The sequence below is a fragment of the Gallus gallus genome, chromosome 3 (assembly GCF_016699485.2).
Source record: "Gallus gallus isolate bGalGal1 chromosome 3, bGalGal1.mat.broiler.GRCg7b, whole genome shotgun sequence".
In the NCBI taxonomy this organism is placed as follows: domain Eukaryota; kingdom Metazoa; phylum Chordata; class Aves; order Galliformes; family Phasianidae; genus Gallus; species Gallus gallus.
The window spans coordinates 44929703-44951849 of record NC_052534.1 but is presented as its reverse complement, the minus strand read 5'-3'; the positions used below and the strand labels follow the sequence as shown (position 1 = coordinate 44951849).

Here is a 22147-nt window from a genome sequence, read left to right as displayed (position 1 = left end):
ATTTCTGAGCTAGCTGATCATCATTTTGTATTTATCATCATTTTATATTTATCCAGGATCAGAGAAGAAATTTAGCAAGTATCTCTCTTTTACTCTATTTCTGTGCCTGAGAGCATGCAGGCAGTCTTTATGGATGCACGCCGTAAAGGATTTGGGTGGCTAGATTAGGACCAAGGTGGATTTTAGACATTTGCATTCAAAGTTATGATACTTAGACTTTTCTATTTGGTTACTACCTTATTTTAGAGACATCAGGAGTTTTTGAGCTCTGTACAATTAGAAATGTTGCTCTTTATCTCCTTAGTGTTACTGATTAAAAGCTCAACTTCCCAAAGAGCATTGAGGATTTTCACTCACTCAGTTCCTCATCAAACTTCAACAGTCTGTTTGAGGTTGCAGGCAGTACAGAGCACGCATCATATTGAGAACATTCAAATGGGAGAGTATCCTGGTCTTTGGCTTATGTTTTCAAGGTTGTGTGTTGCTTTTTTTTTCTAATATATAATTAGAAAAACATATTGTAGGGAAGGGAGGTGTTCTCATATCTATGCAGCTGTTGTGTCAACTGTTGGTGAAGGATTTAATAGTATTCCTCATTTTCCAGTAACACTTAGCTCATACTTCTGAAACATTAGAAGGCATCAATCACAGCTCTTCCCTGCCGTGCCTTAAAAAATGAAAAGAGAACCTTGTACAAAAGGGATTTATCATAGAAAGTTTTGCAGTTTTTACTGTAGAACCTGGATGGATTCATCAATATCTTGGTAGCTGGAAAAAGGTGTCTGAAGCCTAAAGGGCCTAAGACTCATTTCTCTCAGTACTGTTTCTGTTCAACATGCTTCTTCATCTGAGTCCTATTCTGAGGTATCTAATTGTACTCTACTTTCTGGAGGAGGTAGGGCCTGGGCTACAGATAATTTAACACTGTGTGTCCTGTCTGCTGAATTGTGCCTCTGCCCACTAGTTCTTACTTAGTGATTTTGGGCTTTGACTTTGTACTCGTCATGCTCTGGAAGCATATGAATTAAGTTACCGTCCTTCATCTGATAACGTGGCTCAGGTTATCACCAAGCTGAATCTCTTCTGACTGTATACCTATACCTGGCACAAGCCATGTCCTGCAGCAACTGTTTTGTTAGTGTGTTACGTATCAGTGAAGAGAGTCTGTTATGAGCAACAATAGTTTCACATAGTTAATGCTTTAAAAGCTGAGAGTTTTTATCATATATAGTGGCATAGTGAAAATGTTATAAGAAGTCTTCATTTGGGGGAAAAAATAGCTGAAGGTTTCTCCATTTGCATCTCAGCATCAGTTTTTCTTTCATGGTTCATGCCCTAGGCTTCATAGCTTTTTTTTTCTCTTTCAAACTGCAGTTAAACTGTCATTAGTAGTTACGTAGTGCAATGTTAATTAGTACAATGGTTCTATTTAACAGGGGTTCCAGTGTCCCCGAAAATGATCGACTGGCTTCAATAGCAGCCGAGTTGCAGTTCAGATCCCTTAGTCGTCACTCCAGTCCCACTGAGGAGCGAGAAGGTGATTGTCACAATATTAGGTTGTGACCTGAATATGCTGATGATTTATGTCATTAACATATTTTTATCTGTTCCCAGTTCTTAACCCTCTCATTTTTTTTTTTCCACCTTTCCCATTCAGATGTAGACTTTTAACTTCCAGGGTTACACTTTAAGTTCTTCTGTTCTCAGATGTAACTGTTCTCTCGCTTTCCATATTGTTTTTGAATTACACCCAAAGGAATTTCCTGGTGTCTTACTAAGTTGCATTATGCTAGATGAACTGAGTACCACAGTTGCTGAATTATACCCTATCAGATAGTATATTTCTAAGTACTGTTAACAAAGTGTAAACTGGACCCACTGGGGCAATGAAGAGTTTCCAGTCAAATTCTTTAACTGCCACTGCAGCATTCGTTCTACAGATAGTTGCTGTTACTTGAATCCAGAACAGTGTGGGTGACTTTATCTCAATCAAGGCTCCTCCAGGTGTAACCGGCCCCTGTATGTGTGGTATTTTTTGGTAATAAAAGCAGAACCACAGTTTGGCTGGAGCCCTCTGGGTCCACTGCTGCAACCCAGCTCCAACAGGGGCACTCAGAGCGGGATGCCCAGGCCTGTGTTCAGGTGGGTTCTGAAGATCTCCAAGGAGGAGACTCCACAACCCGTGCCAGTGCTCAGCTGCCTGCACAGCAGGCAGAAGCGCTTCCTGGTGGTCAGATGGAACATCTTTTGTTGCAGTTTGTGCCCACTGCTTCTTGTCGTGGGTGCTGGGCACAACTGAAAGGAGCTTGGCTGTGTCTTTTTTGCACCCTCCTTTCAGATATTCCTACACGTTATTGAAGATCTCCCTCTAAGCCTCCTCTTGTAAGATGATGTGTTCTGTGCAAATTAGAATGAAGTATGAAATCACAAACAAAGCAGAGCTGGTATTGTGGTCATTTTGCAAAATGAATATAGTACAAATTTATCCTAAGTGGTGTATTTATTTTGTTTTAAGAAGACAGTGAAATTATTGTTTGTCAAAGGCTTATTCCCTTTTTAAAATGTATGTTTGAGTGGGAGACTGACATAGATCAGGAAGAAGCAAGTCTTTTTTCTGAGGAAGCTTAAAAGCTTACTTTCCTGCTGAGTTGTATCCCACATGTGATTCTGCATGCCGTGACTTGAAATGCTTTCTCAGTTGTTGAAGGAGAGCTTTCTTTCTGTATAAATTATATCTCATTTCAGAATAGCTTTCATAGAATCATAGAGTCATTAAGGTTAAGGTTGGAAAAGACCTCTAAGATATAATCTAATGCAGCCATCCACATACCACCAGTATTGCCCACTAAACCATGTCTCTCATAACTTGTTTACTAAGGATGAATCATTTTTTAATTTGGGAGCTTACACTGCTTTATATACTTGCAGGGTATATTAGTCCTGATATGTAAGATTTCAGTTTCTGCTGCATATGACTGTGTAGTCCTTAATATGAGATAAAGGCACTTGTATGCTGACGGTATTATTTCCCTAGAACCATCATATCCAAAAGGAGATTCAAGTGGCTCATCCCGGCGGAGTTGGGAGCTCAGAACCTTAATCAACCAGACCAAAGGTAGGAGTCTAGGAGTCACTGTAATGTAGCATTTCCTAAGCTATTGCTGTGTTATAAGGCTGAATTTTAATGCTCATTTGAAAAGGTTTTCACAGCTTTGTTCCCATAAAGGGGATTTCTTTCTCTCTTTTTTTTTTTTTGGAAATCTAGAAGGCTTATATTTCATTTGGAACTGAATAAATGGAATTGGTTTAAACTGGAAGGAAAAGAAGAGTGAGGAGCAAACAAAGTTTTTAAAAGAATGCTGCAAAGGGAACTGCTCTTACTATCTACTGTAGATAAGACAAGGATTAAAAACGGGTAGTAATTATAGGCAGGCAGAAGAATATGGGGATATTTCAGTATGTCCATCTTTTTTCTTTTGAAACTGTTAGAAAAAGGTTAAACTGCTGTCTATCAAGAGTGACAGATGCATAATTCTTCTTCTTAAGAAGGGATGTATAAACGATTGCTTTATTAAAATATTTTCTAGCTCCACTGGCTAGGATTCAGTTTCATGATAAGACTTCAAATCTGGAGTTTTGTAATACCTCTAAGTATTTGAAATAACAGAAGTCTCTTACAGTTCAGTAGGGTAAAATCTTAACTGCTCTTCTGTCCTTAATGACTCTAACACATTTCCATTATCTACCTGTGGTTAATTACAGGGGAAATATATATATATATATGTATGTATATATGTATATATACATACATATATATATATATATATATATATATATATAAATATATAACCTTTGCATTTCAAACATTTGACTTCCTTTAATCAATTAAATAATGATCAGAAAAGTGCTAGCATTCTTATTTTCCTTTGGTTTCATGTTTGATTCATATGTAATTCCTAAAATGCTTTATCTTTTTGCTACATCTTAAATGTGATGCACAAAATAGTTATCCTGTAGGTCAAGTCCCTTGAGATGATATCAAAAGGTAACAAAATAAAATATAAAAACAGAGAATATTTCTCAGTCGTATAAATTGTTCATCACTTCTTTTTAGACACTGTTTCCAAACAAGCACCAATAGAAGCTGTTCAGAAGTCTGTTCAGTTGTTTGAAGAAAGGAGATACAGAGAGATGAGGAGGAAGAATATCATTGGCCAAGTTTGCGACACACCAAAATCCTACGATAATGTCATGCATGTAGGGTTGAGAAAAGTGACTTTCAAGTGGCAGAGAGGAAACAAAATTGGTAAGTTTGTTATACGTTCATTTGTCAGACTGGAGGAAAAAAAAAAGATTCATTTTTTGAAGGCAGTCTGAGACTGTCTTTTGAGATGTTGCATCTTCGCATTGGTAAGACCAGCGTCACTGAAATCAGGATCTTGAAATATAAAATACAGTTGCACCTGGGATTTCCTTTGTGAAGTTTTCCCTGACCAAATAATAGGAAGCAAAGGAGTAAAAGGATTTGGTCAGGATGATTATTTATGTATGATCCTGCAATTCCTGCGCATGTTCAACTCTATTTTGTTTGATTTGTTGAGTTCTGCTTTTGGAAGAACCACAAATATGAGTGGAAATGAGCACAATCTTTGGGATTTGTTTCATTCACCAATGTTGTTGTTGCTTCCCACATAGGACTATTATTTCCTCCCTGGTTCAGGATTTGTGGGCAAATCCTCATACTTGAGTGGTTTTCTTTCAGATCAGCCTGTTAAGTTGATAAAAAGTGAAAACATGACATTGAATTCAGGACTATGTATGTTTTATTAGGTGTTACAGGTTAAAAGTAACTTGGAATTTTAAATGAAAATACAGGTGAATGACTTTGGCAAGGTGAGTTCAGTTGATGTGAGTTATTCAATGTAGTGTAATTCATTTGTCTTATTTTAACTGCAGGTGAAGGCCAATATGGGAAAGTATATACCTGCATTAGTGTTGACACTGGAGAGCTGATGGCTATGAAAGAAGTGAGTATTCAGTATTGCCTTTTTTCCAAACCAAATATACGTGAGTTGTAGGGCAGTAAGGTCTTCTGAACAACGTTGTTAGCTAGCTTGAAAAGGATGGGAAGACAAATTGTTTCTTCATGTGGCCACAACTGCTATTTGTTGCTTGTTTTTCCTTATGTTCCTTAAGCCTTTTCTTTCAGTGTGCAAGTTTCAACTTAAATGTATGTAAAAAGGATATGGATAATTCCACATGGAGCTGAATGAATATCGAATGAATACTTGCTTAATATGTGTGAACTCTCATGAAGAGATCTTAAATTATTTTTGAAAGAGCTTTCTGAGCAGTAGAAACGGTGCACAAATTTGCTTTACTTTACAGTATTTCACGTTTGATTTACTCTTTCTTCATTCCTTAGATAAAAAGATAGGAAGTGTCACTTCAGATGTTTTTCAGCTTCTCCTGTAGTTTAGGTGAGCTAGGGTGAGTCACAAAGCAGTCGATTAACCTGTTGGTTACAGAAAACCTGGTTTTCATTACAGGAGCAAGTAGAGCTGCGTAGGCATAGAGATCCTTCTCCCCTCCAACATTTTGTTTTTAAAAATACGCGTACTGTTTAGTTTTACTGCATTTCCATATCCTTATACAGTGACAACCATCAAGTGTTCAGAGCAGTTACCATGGCAGCCACTTGGTGCTTGGGCAGTTACATTCTTATGTGCCAGCTCTTCCACATATGATACGTATATGAGCTCACAAAAGCATGGAAAAGAAAAGGTGGGCTTGTGCTTAACTACTTCCGTGCTGTAGTCACACGCTGACTAATACCGACTTAGAAGGTTTGAAGTGACATTTCCCCCCTCTCGGATAGCAGTGCTCCACTTCTTCGTACTTCACTGTCTCAACCGCAGAATCATCGGTATCTCTACAAATAATAACGTAAAAGGTTTACTGCAAATGCACAGCGCTGTGACTTTGGAGAGTTAGAGTATATGGAATACTTGCACGCCATTTGCACAAACTGTAATAGGAATTGTTGTGAAGAGCAAAACAATTGTAATGTCCTTGTTTAAAAACAAAACAACACAAGTTGTCTTGTACACAATTAATGAAATCTCTGCGTTCTACCAGAATAGTAAAAATAGCATTTCCCATAACTTCCTGAGGATTGTGCTTATTATTGTGTGAATGTGAGCCTTAAATCAGTTTTGCAGACGATTGCTGATTTTTTTTCCCTCCAAGAATACGCATCTCAGCACACTGTAGGAGAACTAATGAAAACTGTGCCTTTAATGAAAGCCTTTCAATTGTTTCTGTTTCATGCCACACCTTTTCCTTGCAGCTGCCTCATTCTCAGTAAAGAAACCCCTCAAAGTGAATCTCTAAATCTCCCCCGATGAAATAGCTGGCAATTATTCTTTCTTGAAAGATAGCTGTCACTGCATCTTCTTGTACCACCACATTTAAGCTAGAAGGCAAGCTCTGAAGAGATACACACATGTGCATACGCGTGTAACACTTAAGTATTGTAAATACTTTTCTAGAGATGGAATTTTGGAACTTCTTCTGTGATTATACTGTATTGGAGAAATGAATCCACCTTTTAGCTGCTTTCTTGTTTTTTATATTTTTTCTTGTTATTGTTCTTTAACAGTTTGAAACTTAATAGCAGTAGAATAATGGTAAATGTTTCGTGCAGATAAGATTTCAACCTAATGATCACAAAACCATCAAAGAAACAGCTGATGAACTGAAGATTTTTGAAGGCATCAAACACCCTAATCTTGTTCGGTATTTTGGTGTGGAGCTCCATAGGGTAAGAAAATATCAATTGTGGAGGAGAGGGGCTGTATATAGGGCTGAGAAAATTTTAAGAAGCTTTGGTTCATTGGAGGTTTTACTTCAGATCATTCTTGTTTAAATTAATTGCCTGGGTGCCTCCGTGAATTGCACTGCAGTGTGTCTTTCTGCCTGTGAATATTAAGATCTCTCTAAAACGTAGTTTGCAGAAATGTGCTGGAACTGATACATAAACAGAGGGTTCACAGTAACTGAGTGAGTGATGCTGCAGCTGTTCAGTGCTGCAGCTCTGTTTGACTGCTCTAAGTGCAAACTGTGTTATGTACTTTCTGGTAACTTCTGCGGGTAGATAAAGACTGGAGATCCAGCCAAAAGATTATCACTGTTATCAGCCATGTTTTCTTATCTGAGCAGCAGAAACCTGGTTGTCTTAAAGAGTTGGCTCCCACAGCTGCATGTTGGGATATCTGACTTTTTCATACTCTCTGATTTCCGTATGCCTTTCCCCCCTTCCAAGTCTCAGCTCTTTCCTGTATCTCCACCTGTTCCCTGCCAGGGAGCAGGATACTGAGTGTCAAGCTGGAAAACTGTGTGTGTTTGACAGACTTAATCAAAATGGGTTTGTTGATAGCCTGCTCTTTGCTGTTTTGGAAAGGGACGCAGGCTGTTTCTCTCTGCATTTCTTTACTTTGGGACATAACTTTGGGTGTCTGTGGCACTGGGTCATTAGTTTCTCAGGCGAGTTCTAAGAGTTCAGCATCTTTGCCATCTTTTTTGTCTTAAATCTGGCTGCATTTGTCTAAAAGTTCCAAAACGGGATTGGAGAGAGAGAGAGAGAAAGGGAACAAGGACCAAAGTTTCCCTTAAAGTGAATTCAAATTGGCATGCTTATTTGAGGAACACGCAGCAACAAAAACCTTGCCCTCCTCAAGCAATGAACGCATGTCAGTGCAGAAACTGGGGAAAAAATATCACTTTCTGACTTCTTGCTAAATATGCTAAGGGCCTTTTTGTATTTCTACTTAATGTGCCTGCTAGATTTCTACCACAAGATTTCCATGTTATACCACCACACAGTATCAGTTACATACAAGTGACCCAGATAGATGGGGAAAGAGATTTTTCCAGAGCTGTGAAAATGAATGTTAGGGTGAAGCATGCCTAAGAAAATAGAATTTTGAAGAGATGATTTGCTAGATATTCTGTGGTCAAAGGTACTTCCACTAAAACTCGCCCTTTTGTAGACAGTTAAAGACGGAAGGAAAACTTAGTTCTAATTGAGCAGTTAAAGAAAATTAAAATCAATTTCATTGGGTTTGATTCCCACCACAGGAAGAGATGTACATCTTCATGGAGTACTGTGATGAGGGCACGCTGGAGGAGGTGTCAAAACTGGGCCTTCAGGAGCATGTCATTAGGCTCTACACAAAGCAGATCACCATTGCTATCAATGTACTACATGAACACGGTATTGTTCATCGAGACATTAAAGGTAATGTGAACCAAAAAGGTAATGTTGTTTTAGTGTTACAGAAGAAGGCTGGGGGGAGAGGAGGAAGGAATGAGACTTTTTTCAGATATAGTGTACGTTATCTATACAACAGTTAAGTAAAAAATCTTTCATGTGTTTTTCAATTTCCGGTTTACACGTTGGCTACTTAAATGTTCCTTCTTAAGCACAGAACGTTAAAAAAAACATTCACAGGTGGCATTGCAAACTCATAAATTCTGCCCATGATTTATGTTGTTTTTTAGAGGTGTTTGTTGAGGATTGTTGAGGATTCTTCCAAACTCAAGTTTTGGTCCTTGTATTTCTGCCATTAATGTACTGAGTTACATAATGATGTTTTTCTTCTCAGCTGTGCAAGAAACCATGGCATTTTGTGGGAGCTGACAAGCAGTGCACTGTGCTAGAGTGGTCCAGCAGAAATTTCCTAGCAATTCCCATACTGCAGAAGCGTTTTAGCCTTTCAGACAAATGGCTGATTAAACACAATACTAAAAGCTTTGTTAAAAGAAGTTAAATGGATATGGTAAAACTGTGTACCATGGCTTTTTGGTTGTTGTTTTTTTTTCCCCATACATGTATCTACTCATGCCTGGCTCTCAGGTTTTGCTTATAAAGTAAGCAGAATGGAGCTACAGTAGCTGAAGGGGAGATGGTTTTGGTATTTGCTTAAGGTACCCGGTCTCAGTCTGCGTTTCACTTTCCTTTTTCTTTTCCTGAACCTTCTGAGAACATCCTCCATGTTTAGTTCTCTCATTTTTGTTAGTTTGACACATTTTGCTCACCTCTGGCAGCAACTTAACAGAAGTTAGGGGAACAGTGCACACAGTGTGCCCAGCAAATGTTCATTTTATGACAAGGCAGTGCAACCCAACGATGCTGGGTTTCTATGTCCCTCTTGCTCACAGGGTTTTGAACCATCGCAGCAGTGTAGGAGGTTCCCAGTTGCTCTTGGTCCTTTGGCCTCGTGCTTCTCATTTGGGAAAAGAACTATCTACGATCCAGAGGCCTCCCACCCAGGTAGGCCACTCTTGAGTCAGTTTTGGCTTTTTTTTCCTAGAAAACACTTCCCTTCACACCCATTCCCCAGCAGTCTTGCCTTTTTTGTTTCTCCTTCCTGACCAAAGGTTTCTCTGCAAATGTGAATTTCCTTCTGTGCTTTTCATAGTGCCTTCCTTATCCTTTACTTGATCGTTCCGTATCCAGGATATCCTTAGCTGGTTTGCAGCCTCCTGGAAGCTCGTGATCCAAATCCAAGGCTGACTGATAGGGATTTCTTTTGTGCTCCTCTATGTCATTGGTGATGTCTGGATATGTTTCCAATTAGGTCTTCCTCTCATCAGAGAAATGCACCAAAGAGAGAAGAGCTGTTTAACAGAGCTGTAATGCTACATTATCCAAGGCATTTCTGTTGCAGCAGGTTTCTCATACCAAATGTTGGGGCATTCCTTGAGAATAGTAACAGCTACAGAGCTGTTACTACAAACTTAAAGGCAGAATTTGAAGGCACACTGCAGAGAGGGTATTTCTATAAAGGCTGCCTTATGGTTACACTGCAAGCCTCTTGCTCCATCTCTTTTTATGCTCATATTGCATCCTCAAGTTCTCAGAGAACAGTAGTGAAGAAAACTCTGTTTTTACTTTTAGCATAATACCAGATTTACACTTACAGTCCATTACTCTTATTTTTCTCATAGGGAGGAATGATGATGTGTCATTCAGACTCATTCAGTGTTAAAACTGCTTTTCTATGGGAATCTCACTGACAGATCACAGTAGATCTCTCATGGCCAGTTTGCCAAATATCACTGTGGATCTGTTTCTTTCAGCATCAGATAAATAATTACTCTTAAGAATTGTTTCATCATATCCTGCCGTTGGCATTGGAAAGCACCTGGTGCTCAGAAATTCAGTCATTAGGTTAGTAGCGTCCAATGGTGCCACCGTTGCCCTCCAGATGCTGTTATAGCATCCAATTCTGTGAGTGTAAAAGGTGCAGCAAGACACAGCTGTGGTGAATCTTTTTTCAAACTGTGGTTGTGAGAGATGCTGAGATAGATTAGCGTTGGTTGCAGACCAGGCACTGCTTTTTATTAGTCTGCATCTCTGTACAAAGTAGCTGGTGCCTGTATGTGGTAGGTGAGTTGGATGCTTAAGCTTTATCCTACCTACTGGACTTGAATCTCTGTGGTCCAGATTTCCTCAGTTATGATTACTTCTCTTTTTTTCAAGGAAGCTGTACCTCAGAATGATAGGTAATGATGGAATGTTTAATGCTGAAGAGAACCTCTGGGCATCTCTGGCTGAGCCCTCTGCTCAAAGTAGGGCATGCCTCAATATCAGATCCAATGGCAAGTTAGATCAGGTTGCTCAGGACCGTGTCTGTGTGACTGACGAGAACCTCCAGGGATGGGGATTCCCTCTTTCCTGGGTCCCATCCCAGTGACTGACCATCCCCATTGTAAAAAAAAAACCTTTTCCTAATACCTCCCTGGAATTTGCAGATGCTTTGTTGGTGTCCATTGCCCTGCGCCATTCCACAGTGTGTCTTTGAGGAAAATTCTGTTTCGATCTCCATGATCCTGTTGAAGTTGAAAACAGCAATAATTTGCCTCTCTCTGCACACTCCCCTGCCTTCTCTTCCTCATGCTAAACAAACCCATCTCTCAGCCTTTCCTCATCATGCTTAGCAGCTCTCTGACCGTCTTGATGACCCTGGGCTGGGCTTGATGCAGTCTGTTGACATCTGCCTTGTATTGAGCAGCCGCAGAACTCCAAGTGTGGTCTCCCAAGTGCTGAATTGGGAAAAGTTAATCGTAAGGTCATGCCTGGTGCCCTCTCTTTGGGAGAGCAGAGCATATTACACAGAGTGCTCAGATTGCGTTTTCAGCCTGAATACAGAAAATGAAGGCATTGTATCTGAAACTTCAGTAAATCAGAAACCTGTGAATGAGGCGCTCCAGGCCATGAAGTCTTCATCAAAGTGTTATTGTACTCTTGTTAACTTTTCTGTTAGCTCTCTCAGAATTCCTGCTATTCCTGCCTTCGTCTCTTTGTGATGAGCAGAGGGAAGGAAGGTCATTCAACAAGAGGCCGAAGGTTATTCAACAGGAGACTGTGGGCATGTCATGCTTTCTATGAGTGTGGAAAAGAGGGTGATAAAGCTGATTTTCTCATCAAAGGGTAGCATTTGGCCTGAAGCGAGTTGTTTCTTAAATGAATGTGACTGTTCTTCTGCTAAAGTACTGCTGAGGAGTGGCTATGAGCTGCCCTGCTGGTGAAATTATGCCACATTAGTCATGGGGATTTCAGTGCTGCTGCTTGGGCTCTCACTAGTGAGATCAGCACCTCTGGAATATCACACTGGTGTCAGTTTTCACTGTGCTTCATCTGGGACTGATCCTCTAAACTTTTTTTAAGTGCTTTGCGTCACAGCTGTTTGCTCTAGCAAGAGTACCACTTCTGGTGTTTGCTCTGCTTGCAGTCTTTCAAGAAGGTCTTGTGGTGTAAATGACAGCAGAATTTTGCAGAGCTGTGCTGCTTCCTTCCCTTCACCGAGTACAATGGAGCTACTTTGATAGCGCACGTGTAGGAGAGAGGGAACAGGTCGGGGTGTTGACTCTCTTTATTGTTTTAGCCATGGTCTCTGGTTCTACTTTGCTCGTTAACCATGCAGATATGGTAGGAATTTTGTTATGTTTCCAATCACGTTGACGGTTAAGGGTAAAAAGGATCACGCATCCTCAAAGTACTGCTTTTCCATCCCCTGTTCTCTTACCCAGGTCCTGCTGGGTTCTGTGCAGGTGTCCGCTATCTCATGAGATCCTTTTTAAAACTCCTCCTAGAGCTCAGTCTTGTTCTTCAAAGCACAGACCAAATGGCTTAGAGGCTCCAGCAGACTGCGCATCAGTGGAGGACTCACTCAGCACCCAGAAAATGTCAGCAGTGCGAGTCTTCCAGTTCTCTCTCTTTCTTCCTGGTGAAATTTTGAAATTGAGCTTTGTTGCATTTGACAGTTGTGGATGTTTTCAGGAGGAGGGCTGATGGGAGTTTTTGCAGTAACATTATGCTAGAAAAGTGCCGTTATTTTTTTTCTTCCCTTTTTTTTCAAGGATCTGAAAGGCCTTATAGGTAGTTTCTAAACTGCATTAAACCAACTTAGCATAATAACTTCACATTCAGTCAGAAGAGAGATCTTGGGCATCAGCTCAGGCCCTTTGCACCCACCTCAGTAACTTCAGAACCTTCTTTGTAGCCTTTTGTGATATTTGCGGGTTACTTTCTTGGGGAACCAGAGTGTGGTTTCAGAAACATTTTTGTGAAGTATTTGCTAGTGATGGCCAATATTCCTGTGCTCTCTGTGTGGGCTCACTGTACCCACTGGCTATGTGATGAATCATTTGAAAAGCAGCGGGCAGCTGTTTGAAGGAAAAACCTGCTGGTACCCCTAACAGTCACTCACTTATTGCAGTGCTTATAATTTAGAGTCCCACTGAGCCGCCTTCTTGTAGTGCTATCGCAGGTTTCTTCTGTTTGATTCAAGGAGCTGAGGGGTGCTGTGTGTGTGTGTGTTGTGTGTGCTCCTGACTGCACGGCCCACAGTGACATAGAATCATAGAATGGTTTGGGTTGGAAGGGACCCATGCGGGTGCCTGGCTGAGTTCTGCAGTTTGCCAGCAGGAAGAATTCTGATCTTGAGTATGTGCAGGCACCTGAATGCTGGGACTGGAAAATGGAGGGACACAATGTCTATAAGAGTAGTATTTACTGAAAGTCAATTCTCCTTTCAGAAGGCTTACGGTAAGGTTAGAATTTATTTCTCTTAAGAAATTCTGTTGATTCTTCTCCTTTTAATGCCTAACACCTCTTGGACCGAATACATTTTGCTTTAGTTATCAAGCATTCTCAGAGCTGTGAGGGGAGTCCTTTGAGAAATGGGGAGGTTGGGGCATCATTGACCTGCACTAGTTTTTTTGACTTGAGCTCTGTAAGGACTCTTTATTTTCCATTCAGATCTTGGAGGTGCACAGCCACACTAGCTGGGCATTCAGTAAGTCATTAAGTAAGAGAACATACATAATAGAAAGGAGGAGCAGCCAACGATTCCCGCACTGACCCTTGTTCAAGGTGGAACAGAAGTGGGAAACTTCTTTTGAAAGATGATATTCAGAAGAGCCCTTTTAAAAAGAACCTTCAGTGTGACATGGGAAAAGGCTGTGTGTAACGAAGCCCTGCGGGCAGTTGTGTTCTGTGCGTACCATTAATCTTTCCTGAAGAGAACTCACAGCTCGAGCTGCACTTCTGCCAGGTGACTTGCAACCTACTTGTGGTTTCATTGTGATACTTGCAGGATTGGCCTGAGCTGTACAGGGAGCTCCTCCTGCGCTGTTTTCTCTTGCCTGTCAGCATGTGTTTTGGCAGGACGTTGGGTGGAAAAAAAACCTGTTTGTCAAAAGCACTTGGCTTATTTTTGCAGTGTCATGTAGACCAAGTGACCTGAAGCCAACTGTAGGTTTCTCTTGGAGAATTTCAACTACGCTAGGGGAATTGTTGGTAGTGTAAGCTGGCAGTGTAGCCAGATACTGTAATGGTAGCGCTCCTCCAGAAATTAGTCTGTAAATAGAGAGAAAAAGGAGTGGGCATTTGGTGGTCCATGGAATGAATGCTATAAGCTCAATTTTGTACATCTGTCATGATGACACAGATGTACTGTATCATCTGTCTTGACTCAGCAGAACTGGAAAGATGGACACTGGGAGGTATGCATCAATGGTCTCTGCCACTGAGCTGTTTTCTCGTGATGCAACACTCACAAGGATAAGCTCTGACATGCATGAATTTCTGGAGGAGTATTGTCTCGTAATGAAACATATGTGTGGAAAGCCTGCTGTAGTATTTTGTACTTTGAACATTTCTTGTTGTCATCTTCCAGGATGTGTAGTATTAATTGCAACTCATTGGAAATCCAGCCACCTGATTGGTAGGGTATGCTTTGGGGAACATCTCCAATGCTATCAAATTCCACACTTAATCCGCCGGTACAATTCTAAGAAGTGTGAATTCAGCTATTACCTACTGTGCAACTTCTTCCAGTAGTATATCATATTGAGGAGTCCTCCTGCCTTAGTTAAGCACTGGTTTAACAGTTGTCACTGTTTCTCTCTGTGTTTGGTAGGAGCCAACATCTTTCTTACCTCATCTGGACTGATTAAACTGGGTGACTTTGGCTGCTCAGTAAAACTAAAGAACAACACTCAGACAATGCCTGGAGAAGTGAACAGTACATTGGGTACTGCAGGTAAGGAAGCATGTGTGAGGCAGTAACTTGGCTAGTTAACGTAAAAGAAGATACCTCTGTCAGAAACAATGCAGTATGGCTCAGGGAAACTTGGCGTAAGCTTCGCTAGTTAGATGTGCTTTACATCCATAAGCCAAAAAAAAGTCAGTAAATGTAACTGGAAAGATAAAATATTATTTGTCTGGTTAACTCTAAAGGTTCTGAAGATTTGTTTTCTGGGATTTTATCTTTCTCTACGGCCTTACTGCAACAGTAGTGTTCTTAGGGAACAGCTGCTTAATCTCTTTGTTTTAAAAAACAAAACCAACAGAGTGCATACAGTACCAGTACTTGCACTATCATTTTTCACACTGAAAGACAGTTACACTGCAGATGTGTCAAAGGACAAGGTGGCAAAGCCAGCACATGACAAAAGTTAGCAAGAAAAGCTAAGTGGTAATTCATTTCAGATGTATTAAAAAGCATTTGGTTTGCCTACTTAATCAATCACTTCAGTTCCTTTTGCTGTATAAAATGATGACATGGTGTGTCTTGTTTCAAAGCGTACATGGCTCCAGAAGTAATTACTAGAGCAAAAGGAGAAGGGCATGGACGTGCAGCGGACATCTGGAGCCTGGGCTGTGTTGTTATAGAGATGGTCACTGGCAAGGTAGGTGTGTCATCTACTGACAGAACACAGAGTGTCCTTAGCAGTTTCCCTAAAATCTGACCTCACTCCCAGCCGCAAGTCTACAAGTATCAGGGTGGCTTTTAACTTCCCGGGGCACAGAAGTCTATGCTTTGTTCCGCAGTGAGTTACTCACTAAACTTTGCACTGAGCAATTCTGTTCCCTGTTGCAGAGGCCTTGGCACGAATATGAGCACAACTTCCAGATCATGTATAGAGTGGGGATGGGTCATAAACCTCCTATTCCTGACAAAGTGAGTCCGGAGGGGAAAGACTTCCTTTGCCACTGCCTGGAAAGTGACCCAAAGATGAGGTGGACAGCCAGCCAGCTCCTCGACCATCCTTTTGTCAAGGTTTGTCTCACAGCTTTGGCTGCAAAACTGTAGATGGGAATCAGACAGCCTTCAGTTGGCTGTGTTATGTGCAGATGTGCCACAGGGCTTTGTATCATGGCAGGAGGCTGATACTAAGTAAGCTGATGCTCAACAGAAAGAAAGCAAGGTGTGGAAAACTGAGGATGCAGCTGCATTGTTGCTCACAGACATCTAGCTACAAGAACCTGGCACCGTGCAATATGCTTTGCTGCTATCGAGGTGCATTATCCTTATGTTAAAGACTTGTCAAACTTCGTGGCAGTTAATTGGACTTGGAGGGCTATATATGTGCCTATATATATATGTGCCTAAAGCTTCAGTGAGTATGTATGCAGAGACGTATGTAACAGAGAAAGGAATCGCTACCATAAAAATTAAAACAAGCAAATGCCTGGGCCATCTACTGTCCTTTCACTTCACAGTTACAGACTGTTCACCTGGCAGTTATTGTATGAATTTTGGCTTAATTTTTAGCCGAGAATGTTTCTGCCTATTCTTAAGCGATGCATTTGGGTGTAATAGTAACTGTAGCTAAGCCCCATCTGTCACAGAGGCAGAATGAATTGTTGCGGTGACAGTGGAAACATCAGTTGTCAGATAGGAACAGTTGTAATGCATTATAGCATTATAACGAGAGGAATCAAACTTGCTTACTCCTTCTGTTCAATGGAAGTTGCTGAAGAGATTCAGCTATTGATCTCTTTTTGCTGCAACGGAGACACAAATGAATTCATTGCCTTATGTCCCCTCCACAGGTTTGCACAGATGAAGAATGAAGTTATTCAATCGATGGCCTTTTTTTATTCTGGCAAAAATACCTTTTAAACACTACTGTATGTAATATTTACATAAAGACTGTGCTGAGAAACAGTATAAAAGTTGACTTACGAAGACTGCACAAGTGACGGGCGTCACTTTCTCTGCTGCTCCTGTATGTTTTACTTGGCACATGTTGCTCACGTGACGGTGTCCGCAAGTTGAAAGAAGCTGCATGTTTCAGTGAAAGTGCCATTACTACTGTATATGGACCATACCTTTTTTTTGTTCCTTCTCCTGTTTCTCATTTGATTGAGAACCGTAATGTTAATATGTAGTATTTTTGAACTCTTTAGGTTCAGAAAAATGCTGTAGTGTTATCGGGCGTTATGGACCTTGTTTTTTAAATCTGTTTGTTGAGTGCACTGACTGTGAACTTTTACTGGTTTTTTGTTTATTATTTGTCTTTGGCAAGCTTCGGATTTGTTATGCACAAGGCTGATTAATGAAATTTCAAAACAAGAAAGTTTTTTTCTCAATAAATGGTTTATTTTAGGAGTCGGTGGTGGTGGGTTTTTCTTCTGGCAGTAACTGTGGAACAATAGGAGACGTGGGGAGATGTGGAGTTGAATTTTTGACTCCTAAGGCTGCAGAGCTAACAGGAATCAGCATCTCTTACGTTGCGACAGTCAGTATCTCGACAAATACATGTAAGAAGCACACTGCACTCCACAAGGGATAACAGAACTAAGGGTCTCCCTTTACTCCCTCCTGAGGAAACACAGTGATGTGTACTGCTTTATGCTACCTGTTATGTTAGGGATGGAGTCCGGGGCTACATTAACTTTCTTCTTGGCCACCTGAGCTACAGAGAATGGCTGGAGTGTGCGGTGCTGACTAAAAGGAGAATCAGTTAAGGTTATTCCTGTTTCGCTTTTGGCTAAAACAAGAACTCACTTTTAGGAATTTTAAAAATCAATTTCTGATCCTGAACTTTTTAATCTCCCTTTATTTATTTATTTTTTAATAGTCATCCATCTCAAAAAATGGAGACAGGAAAAGAGGTTAGCAGTTAGAAGACATGATAGTCTGCAATCTCTGATCTGTTGAGGTCTGAATATTTTGTTTGGCTCGCTGTTTCAAAGAGTAACCTCATAACTAACTGTTACTTGTAAATTTTAGTGCATGTTTGGCTAAGTTGTTAAGCAGGGAACTCCCTTTTAATATTCTGTCTCTCTCTCCTCTTAATGGAGAAATCCCTGGTTTATTATAGGTGAGGCACAGTTGGATGAGCTGCTGAGAAGGTATCACAAAGTGACATTTAAATCCATAAATGCACCATCCTCTTCTGTGCGGGTTACCAGTGCCGTATATCTAGGCTTTCAAATAATACAGTGTTCAATTTAAGCAAAGAACTTTTCTCATCTTTCCTACCTTCAGTTATGACAGGAGCGGAATTGTCATCATCATCCTAAGCGACCAAGTAGGAAGGTACCTGAGGTTGAGGTGCAGCCCTGGCCTGCTGTGCTCTTCCCTTTTTGGCACAGCACGGTACCACAGCAGTTTGTCTCCTCCTTTGTCTTAGGTGTCCTTGAACACAAGCAGGAATTGAGAATGGTTTTCAGGAGTAAGGAGAAAAATGACAGCTGTTGGGAGGTTGTTACTACAGACCGAAAGAAAACTCATTCACTGCATGTCAGCTTTTTATATTTTTATTTTTTCTGTATAAACAAATGTAAGACTACTTTTGTTAAGGCAGTTGTAGACCATACAGTTGTTCGTGGTGAAGAAGGGCAAACACTGATTCCTACAGACATATGTCATTCTTTTAATACAGTGAATGGGACTAGTTTACCTTTGGCAAGTACCATTAAACCTTCTCTGTTGGCCAGTGAACACTGGAAGGGTATTGGGTTGCAGCCCTTGGCTGCTGGGACTCAGATCCAGGACTGGTGCCTTTGGCCCTGGGCCAGTTACAATGGCTGCTCCAAGAGAAACCCGTGTGGAATATCCTAAATGTTCATTGAGAAGTACTTTTGTGTTTGCTATTTTCCTCTTGGAGAAGCAGTACTGTGTGCAGTAACAGAAAAAAGGACTAAGATTGATAAGAGATGTTAGAGATCTGTCTACCAGCACGTTAAGTCAATTGTTCTTTAAAAAGGTCTTTATCACACAAATATGTATTTGCTGCTCAGAACTTTCACCTATTTATGGGGTTCGTTCTACTATAATGAAATGCTAGCTTGAAGAGATGTTTTCTCTCTTCCCTTCCCACCCATTTGCAAAGAACTGTGTACAGTATTTTCAGGGCTGGCTAGCTTCCACCTCTAATGCAATACTGTAGTCTTTCAGATGTACACACTGCACAGTATAAATGTGCTTTCTACTGTTAGGATTGCTTTAGTCAATACAGGTGCATGGTAGCATTTCAGCGTAGAAGGGCACGTGCTCTATGAAGAGACAGATAGGCAGCTTTATAAGCATGACAGTATCCTCTGGGCTCTGGCTCTATTCTGTGTGTTTAAGAAATAAACCAAAGTCTATTGTTATTTTTATGACACATTACACAACTTATTCCAGTATGCTTCAGAGCACAGGGAATGCACGTGCACAGGAGACAAAAGCCTACAAGACCCTCATAAGACCCAAGGCCTATTTCTTCCTTCCTTGAGTACTTCTTACTAACTGCATTCACTCTCAGCAGCTATTATTACTTACTGCCACATGCTAAGTGCACCACTGCAGCTGCTGTTTAGATACTGCGTATTTAAAGGATTACTTTCTAGATGATCTGATGGTACAGAACAGCAAATGCATATTTCATTGAATGATTCATACACTTTTGTATGAGTCTCTGGTGCTTCTGGCTTCAGTTTTATTATAACAAAAGATAAATGGTTTTTACCAGCTGCTAGAAATACAACTCAAAGAAAATGTAACATCACTGAACATGCTAAGAATAGTCCCCACTGTTCAGTATTAATAACTTTTGGGCTTAAAATGTTGTTGTTCTTTTGTTCCCTTAACTGATGGCAGTTCAAAGTCTCCTCTCTTACTTTAAAGAGCAAAACAACAACAAACCACGAGGAGGACGCCTAGCAATCAGTATGAAGGGGATGTGAGAGAAACATGGTTTTCCCAGGGGACTCGATCCTACTTTTATTTAATTCAGAAGGGTGTCAATAAACTCCACACTGGCATAAAAAACTGCAAGCCATACCTCTGTCCTTGGTCCCTCTCCCACTTCCTTCTTTTTTTCCCAAAGGAAAAGCAGAAGATAATTTAAATATTACCTCAGACAATGTTAAGAGGCACTACATGAAGTAATTTTCAGAAAAGACAGACAACAGATTAATTAGGTTCACAACAGTATGGGTGCAGGGCAATAATTTTTAATGCACGCTTTGTATTACGTTGTTACAGCACACCCAGCTGTTTTCCATTTCCATTGCTGTTAGGAAGGCCTAGAATTTGAATCTGTGTTTGAAGCTGAAAGTAATTTGTTACCTATTTTTCTTTTTCCAAACTATGAATGGCATTTATCCTCAGAAGAATTAGAAGTTTCAGCTATGCTGCTAAGTATTGCCTAGGGAAAGATGTGACAGTGGGTAGCTTAGCTCTCTGCTCAGGCCACAGGCCCAAATTCTGCTCCAGGTTATGCCACTGCAAGGCTCTGAGCCAACAAAATGGGCCCCTTGCCCGTCTGACTAGGGCCAATGTGGTGCTCACTGTGGGAATAAATTCTAGATGTAAAAAAACTCTACTGCACTCCTGTCAGTTCAGTAGAGTTGCAAAAGTGGTATCACCAAGCAGTGCATCGTACTGTATTTGAACACTGACAAATTATTCTTGTTTAAACTGCTAACATGTGAGCTAGACAGCTATCAGTTTTAATCATCTTTTAACAATCTTCTGACATTTATCCCTTCCTCAGAGCAAGTCAAGATAAAGCCCATACCTCAGCAACCATCAATTAGTTTCCAGGTAGAATCTCATCATACCAGCACACTGAATTTTTTCTCTTCCAATCTTAAGACGCTTTATATGAAAACAAACCAACCAAACAAATGCAAACCTGTTGGGAAGAGTGTACAAAGGAGTGCCTCATTCAAGAGCGTAATCCAGCCCAAACCCCAGGAGAAAAATAACAGGAGTGCAAATTCAGATATGCATGGCAATTGCTCATCCTACCCTTCCTTTGACCTCACTTGAAGGACCATGATATGCACTTAAGAGTTTTCAGAGGTTGCATTTGTTCCCTTTGGGTTGAAGCAGTCTCTGAAGATACTACTTCTGTTTCTGCTTGTTGTCATTGTTGCCGTAGGTGGAGCCCTTGTTAATTTCTGTAACACCTATCATCCATCTGACACCAACAGAAGCTGCAAAATAAAAAGAAAATAAAGTTAAAAGCCTTCTTGGAGGCAGAGACCGAAGGTCTGTATATACACAGCATTTTGAAGAGACAATCGGTATCCTCTGCTCTGCAGCGTGACTGTAAAGTACTGCATAGTACAGTGTTACAGTATTAACAGCATTTAAGTACCACACCCACGCTCCCATTTGTCAGATAACTTACCCACAGTTACTTCATTTTGGAAAAACCTATATCTGTTTTGCTGGCCTACATCTTGACTTAGGCCAGATGGCTGCCCTGCCAGGCAGAAGGACCTCAACAGGCTGGAGAAAGAGACTGAGTGAGCGGATAATCCAGAAGTTCAAAGAGAAATTCCTTGACTGGAATAACCCTGTGCACCAGGACTGTCTGGAGGGCATCATACAGAGCACAATGCAGAAAGAGAGATGGCTTTGAGCAAGTTTACTGTTGCTCACTGTTAGTCCATGAATAGAAACAAACAATTACGACAAGTGGAAGATTTCTCACAAAAACAGAAAAAAGAAAGAAGTCTTTGACATTTGACATGAGCTAGAAGACAGAGGAGGATCCAACACAGAGCCTGCAGTTCGGCATGGTAATGTAATAGCAAGCATGAAATCATTTAGACTTTAACCAGAGGGATATAAACCGCATCTGGAGATGGACATGGAGTGTAAATAAGAGTGACTGTTATAGCAACCACACAGCACAGTGGGGATTTCATAAAGTTCCAGGAATGCTGCTGCCTGGACACCAAAAAATACCTAAGTCAGCAGTTGAGATTTTTTCCTTCTCCTCTGTTCTCTGACGGAAACTGCCTCTGCCTTTCCGCCCTCAGTTAACCTCGCGGTCCTTGGCACTCTGGGGAAGGCTGGGTGCAAGAAAAGACTGCTCATATTTGCCAAGCCTGGGGAAGCACAGCAGGGATAAGTGTTGGGGTGCTGCAGGCGCTTATCCATGCCCTGACTTGCCTCTTCTCTCTCAGAGCTCAACTCCCCCCATACTCTCCTTAAATCCCAGCAGCTGCTGGGCAGCATTTCAATGTTCTTCTCCAAGAATATACCCCCATCGTGGTAGGGTGCTGCTCACATAGTGATGGGGAGGGTAAGAAGAGAATTGATGGGCTCAAAGCCGGGTGAGAGGGCTACACTTCAAAAAGAGGGTGAAAACACAATTATGGCTGAGGAATACCCAATTCCAAGCATTAGGTAATAAAAGTGAGCAACATTGAGCTACCTGGGATGAGAAACAGTAGCACAGGAACTGCTCTACAGGTATGGGGTAGCTGTGCACTGGGGGCCTCTTCAATACACAGAGTCCAGTTCTAGTGCTGCGGTAGACAAAGCCTTGGCATTCCACACCA

The 22147-nt window shown here is 41.0% G+C and overlaps 2 protein-coding genes across 19 annotated transcripts in view; one reads left to right on the top strand and one right to left on the bottom strand.

The window, feature by feature from the left end:
• Positions 1-16967, top strand: part of MAP3K4 (mitogen-activated protein kinase kinase kinase 4) — an 89557-nt gene extending 72590 nt beyond the window's left edge. For 14 of the 15 annotated variants that reach the window (XM_046939188.1, XM_046939191.1, XM_015284321.4 and 11 more), the window contains 10 exons: positions 1437-1537; positions 3035-3115; positions 4115-4306; positions 4957-5027; positions 6707-6823; positions 8140-8299; positions 14490-14612; positions 15155-15261; positions 15453-15632; positions 16409-16967. In XM_046939188.1, the coding sequence (XP_046795144.1) occupies positions 1437-1537; positions 3035-3115; positions 4115-4306; positions 4957-5027; positions 6707-6823; positions 8140-8299; positions 14490-14612; positions 15155-15261; positions 15453-15632; positions 16409-16429 (1153 nt within the window). In that variant the 3' untranslated portion in view covers positions 16430-16967. Of the gene's footprint in view, positions 1-1436; positions 1538-3034; positions 3116-4114; positions 4307-4956; positions 5028-6706; positions 6824-8139; positions 8300-9222; positions 9335-14489; positions 14613-15154; positions 15262-15452; positions 15633-16408 lie in introns of those variants that run through there. The other variant, XR_005858704.2, reaches the window with a different exon arrangement.
• A 1138-nt stretch (positions 16968-18105) lies between these two features.
• AGPAT4 (1-acylglycerol-3-phosphate O-acyltransferase 4) overlaps positions 18106-22147 on the bottom strand; it is an 89977-nt gene continuing 85935 nt past the window's right edge. For all 4 annotated transcript variants that reach the window (XM_046939193.1, XM_419616.8, XM_015284327.4 and 1 more), the window contains one exon: positions 18106-20788. In XM_046939193.1, the coding sequence (XP_046795149.1) occupies positions 20697-20788 (92 nt within the window). In that variant the 3' untranslated portion in view covers positions 18106-20696. The remainder of the gene's footprint in view (positions 20789-22147) is intronic.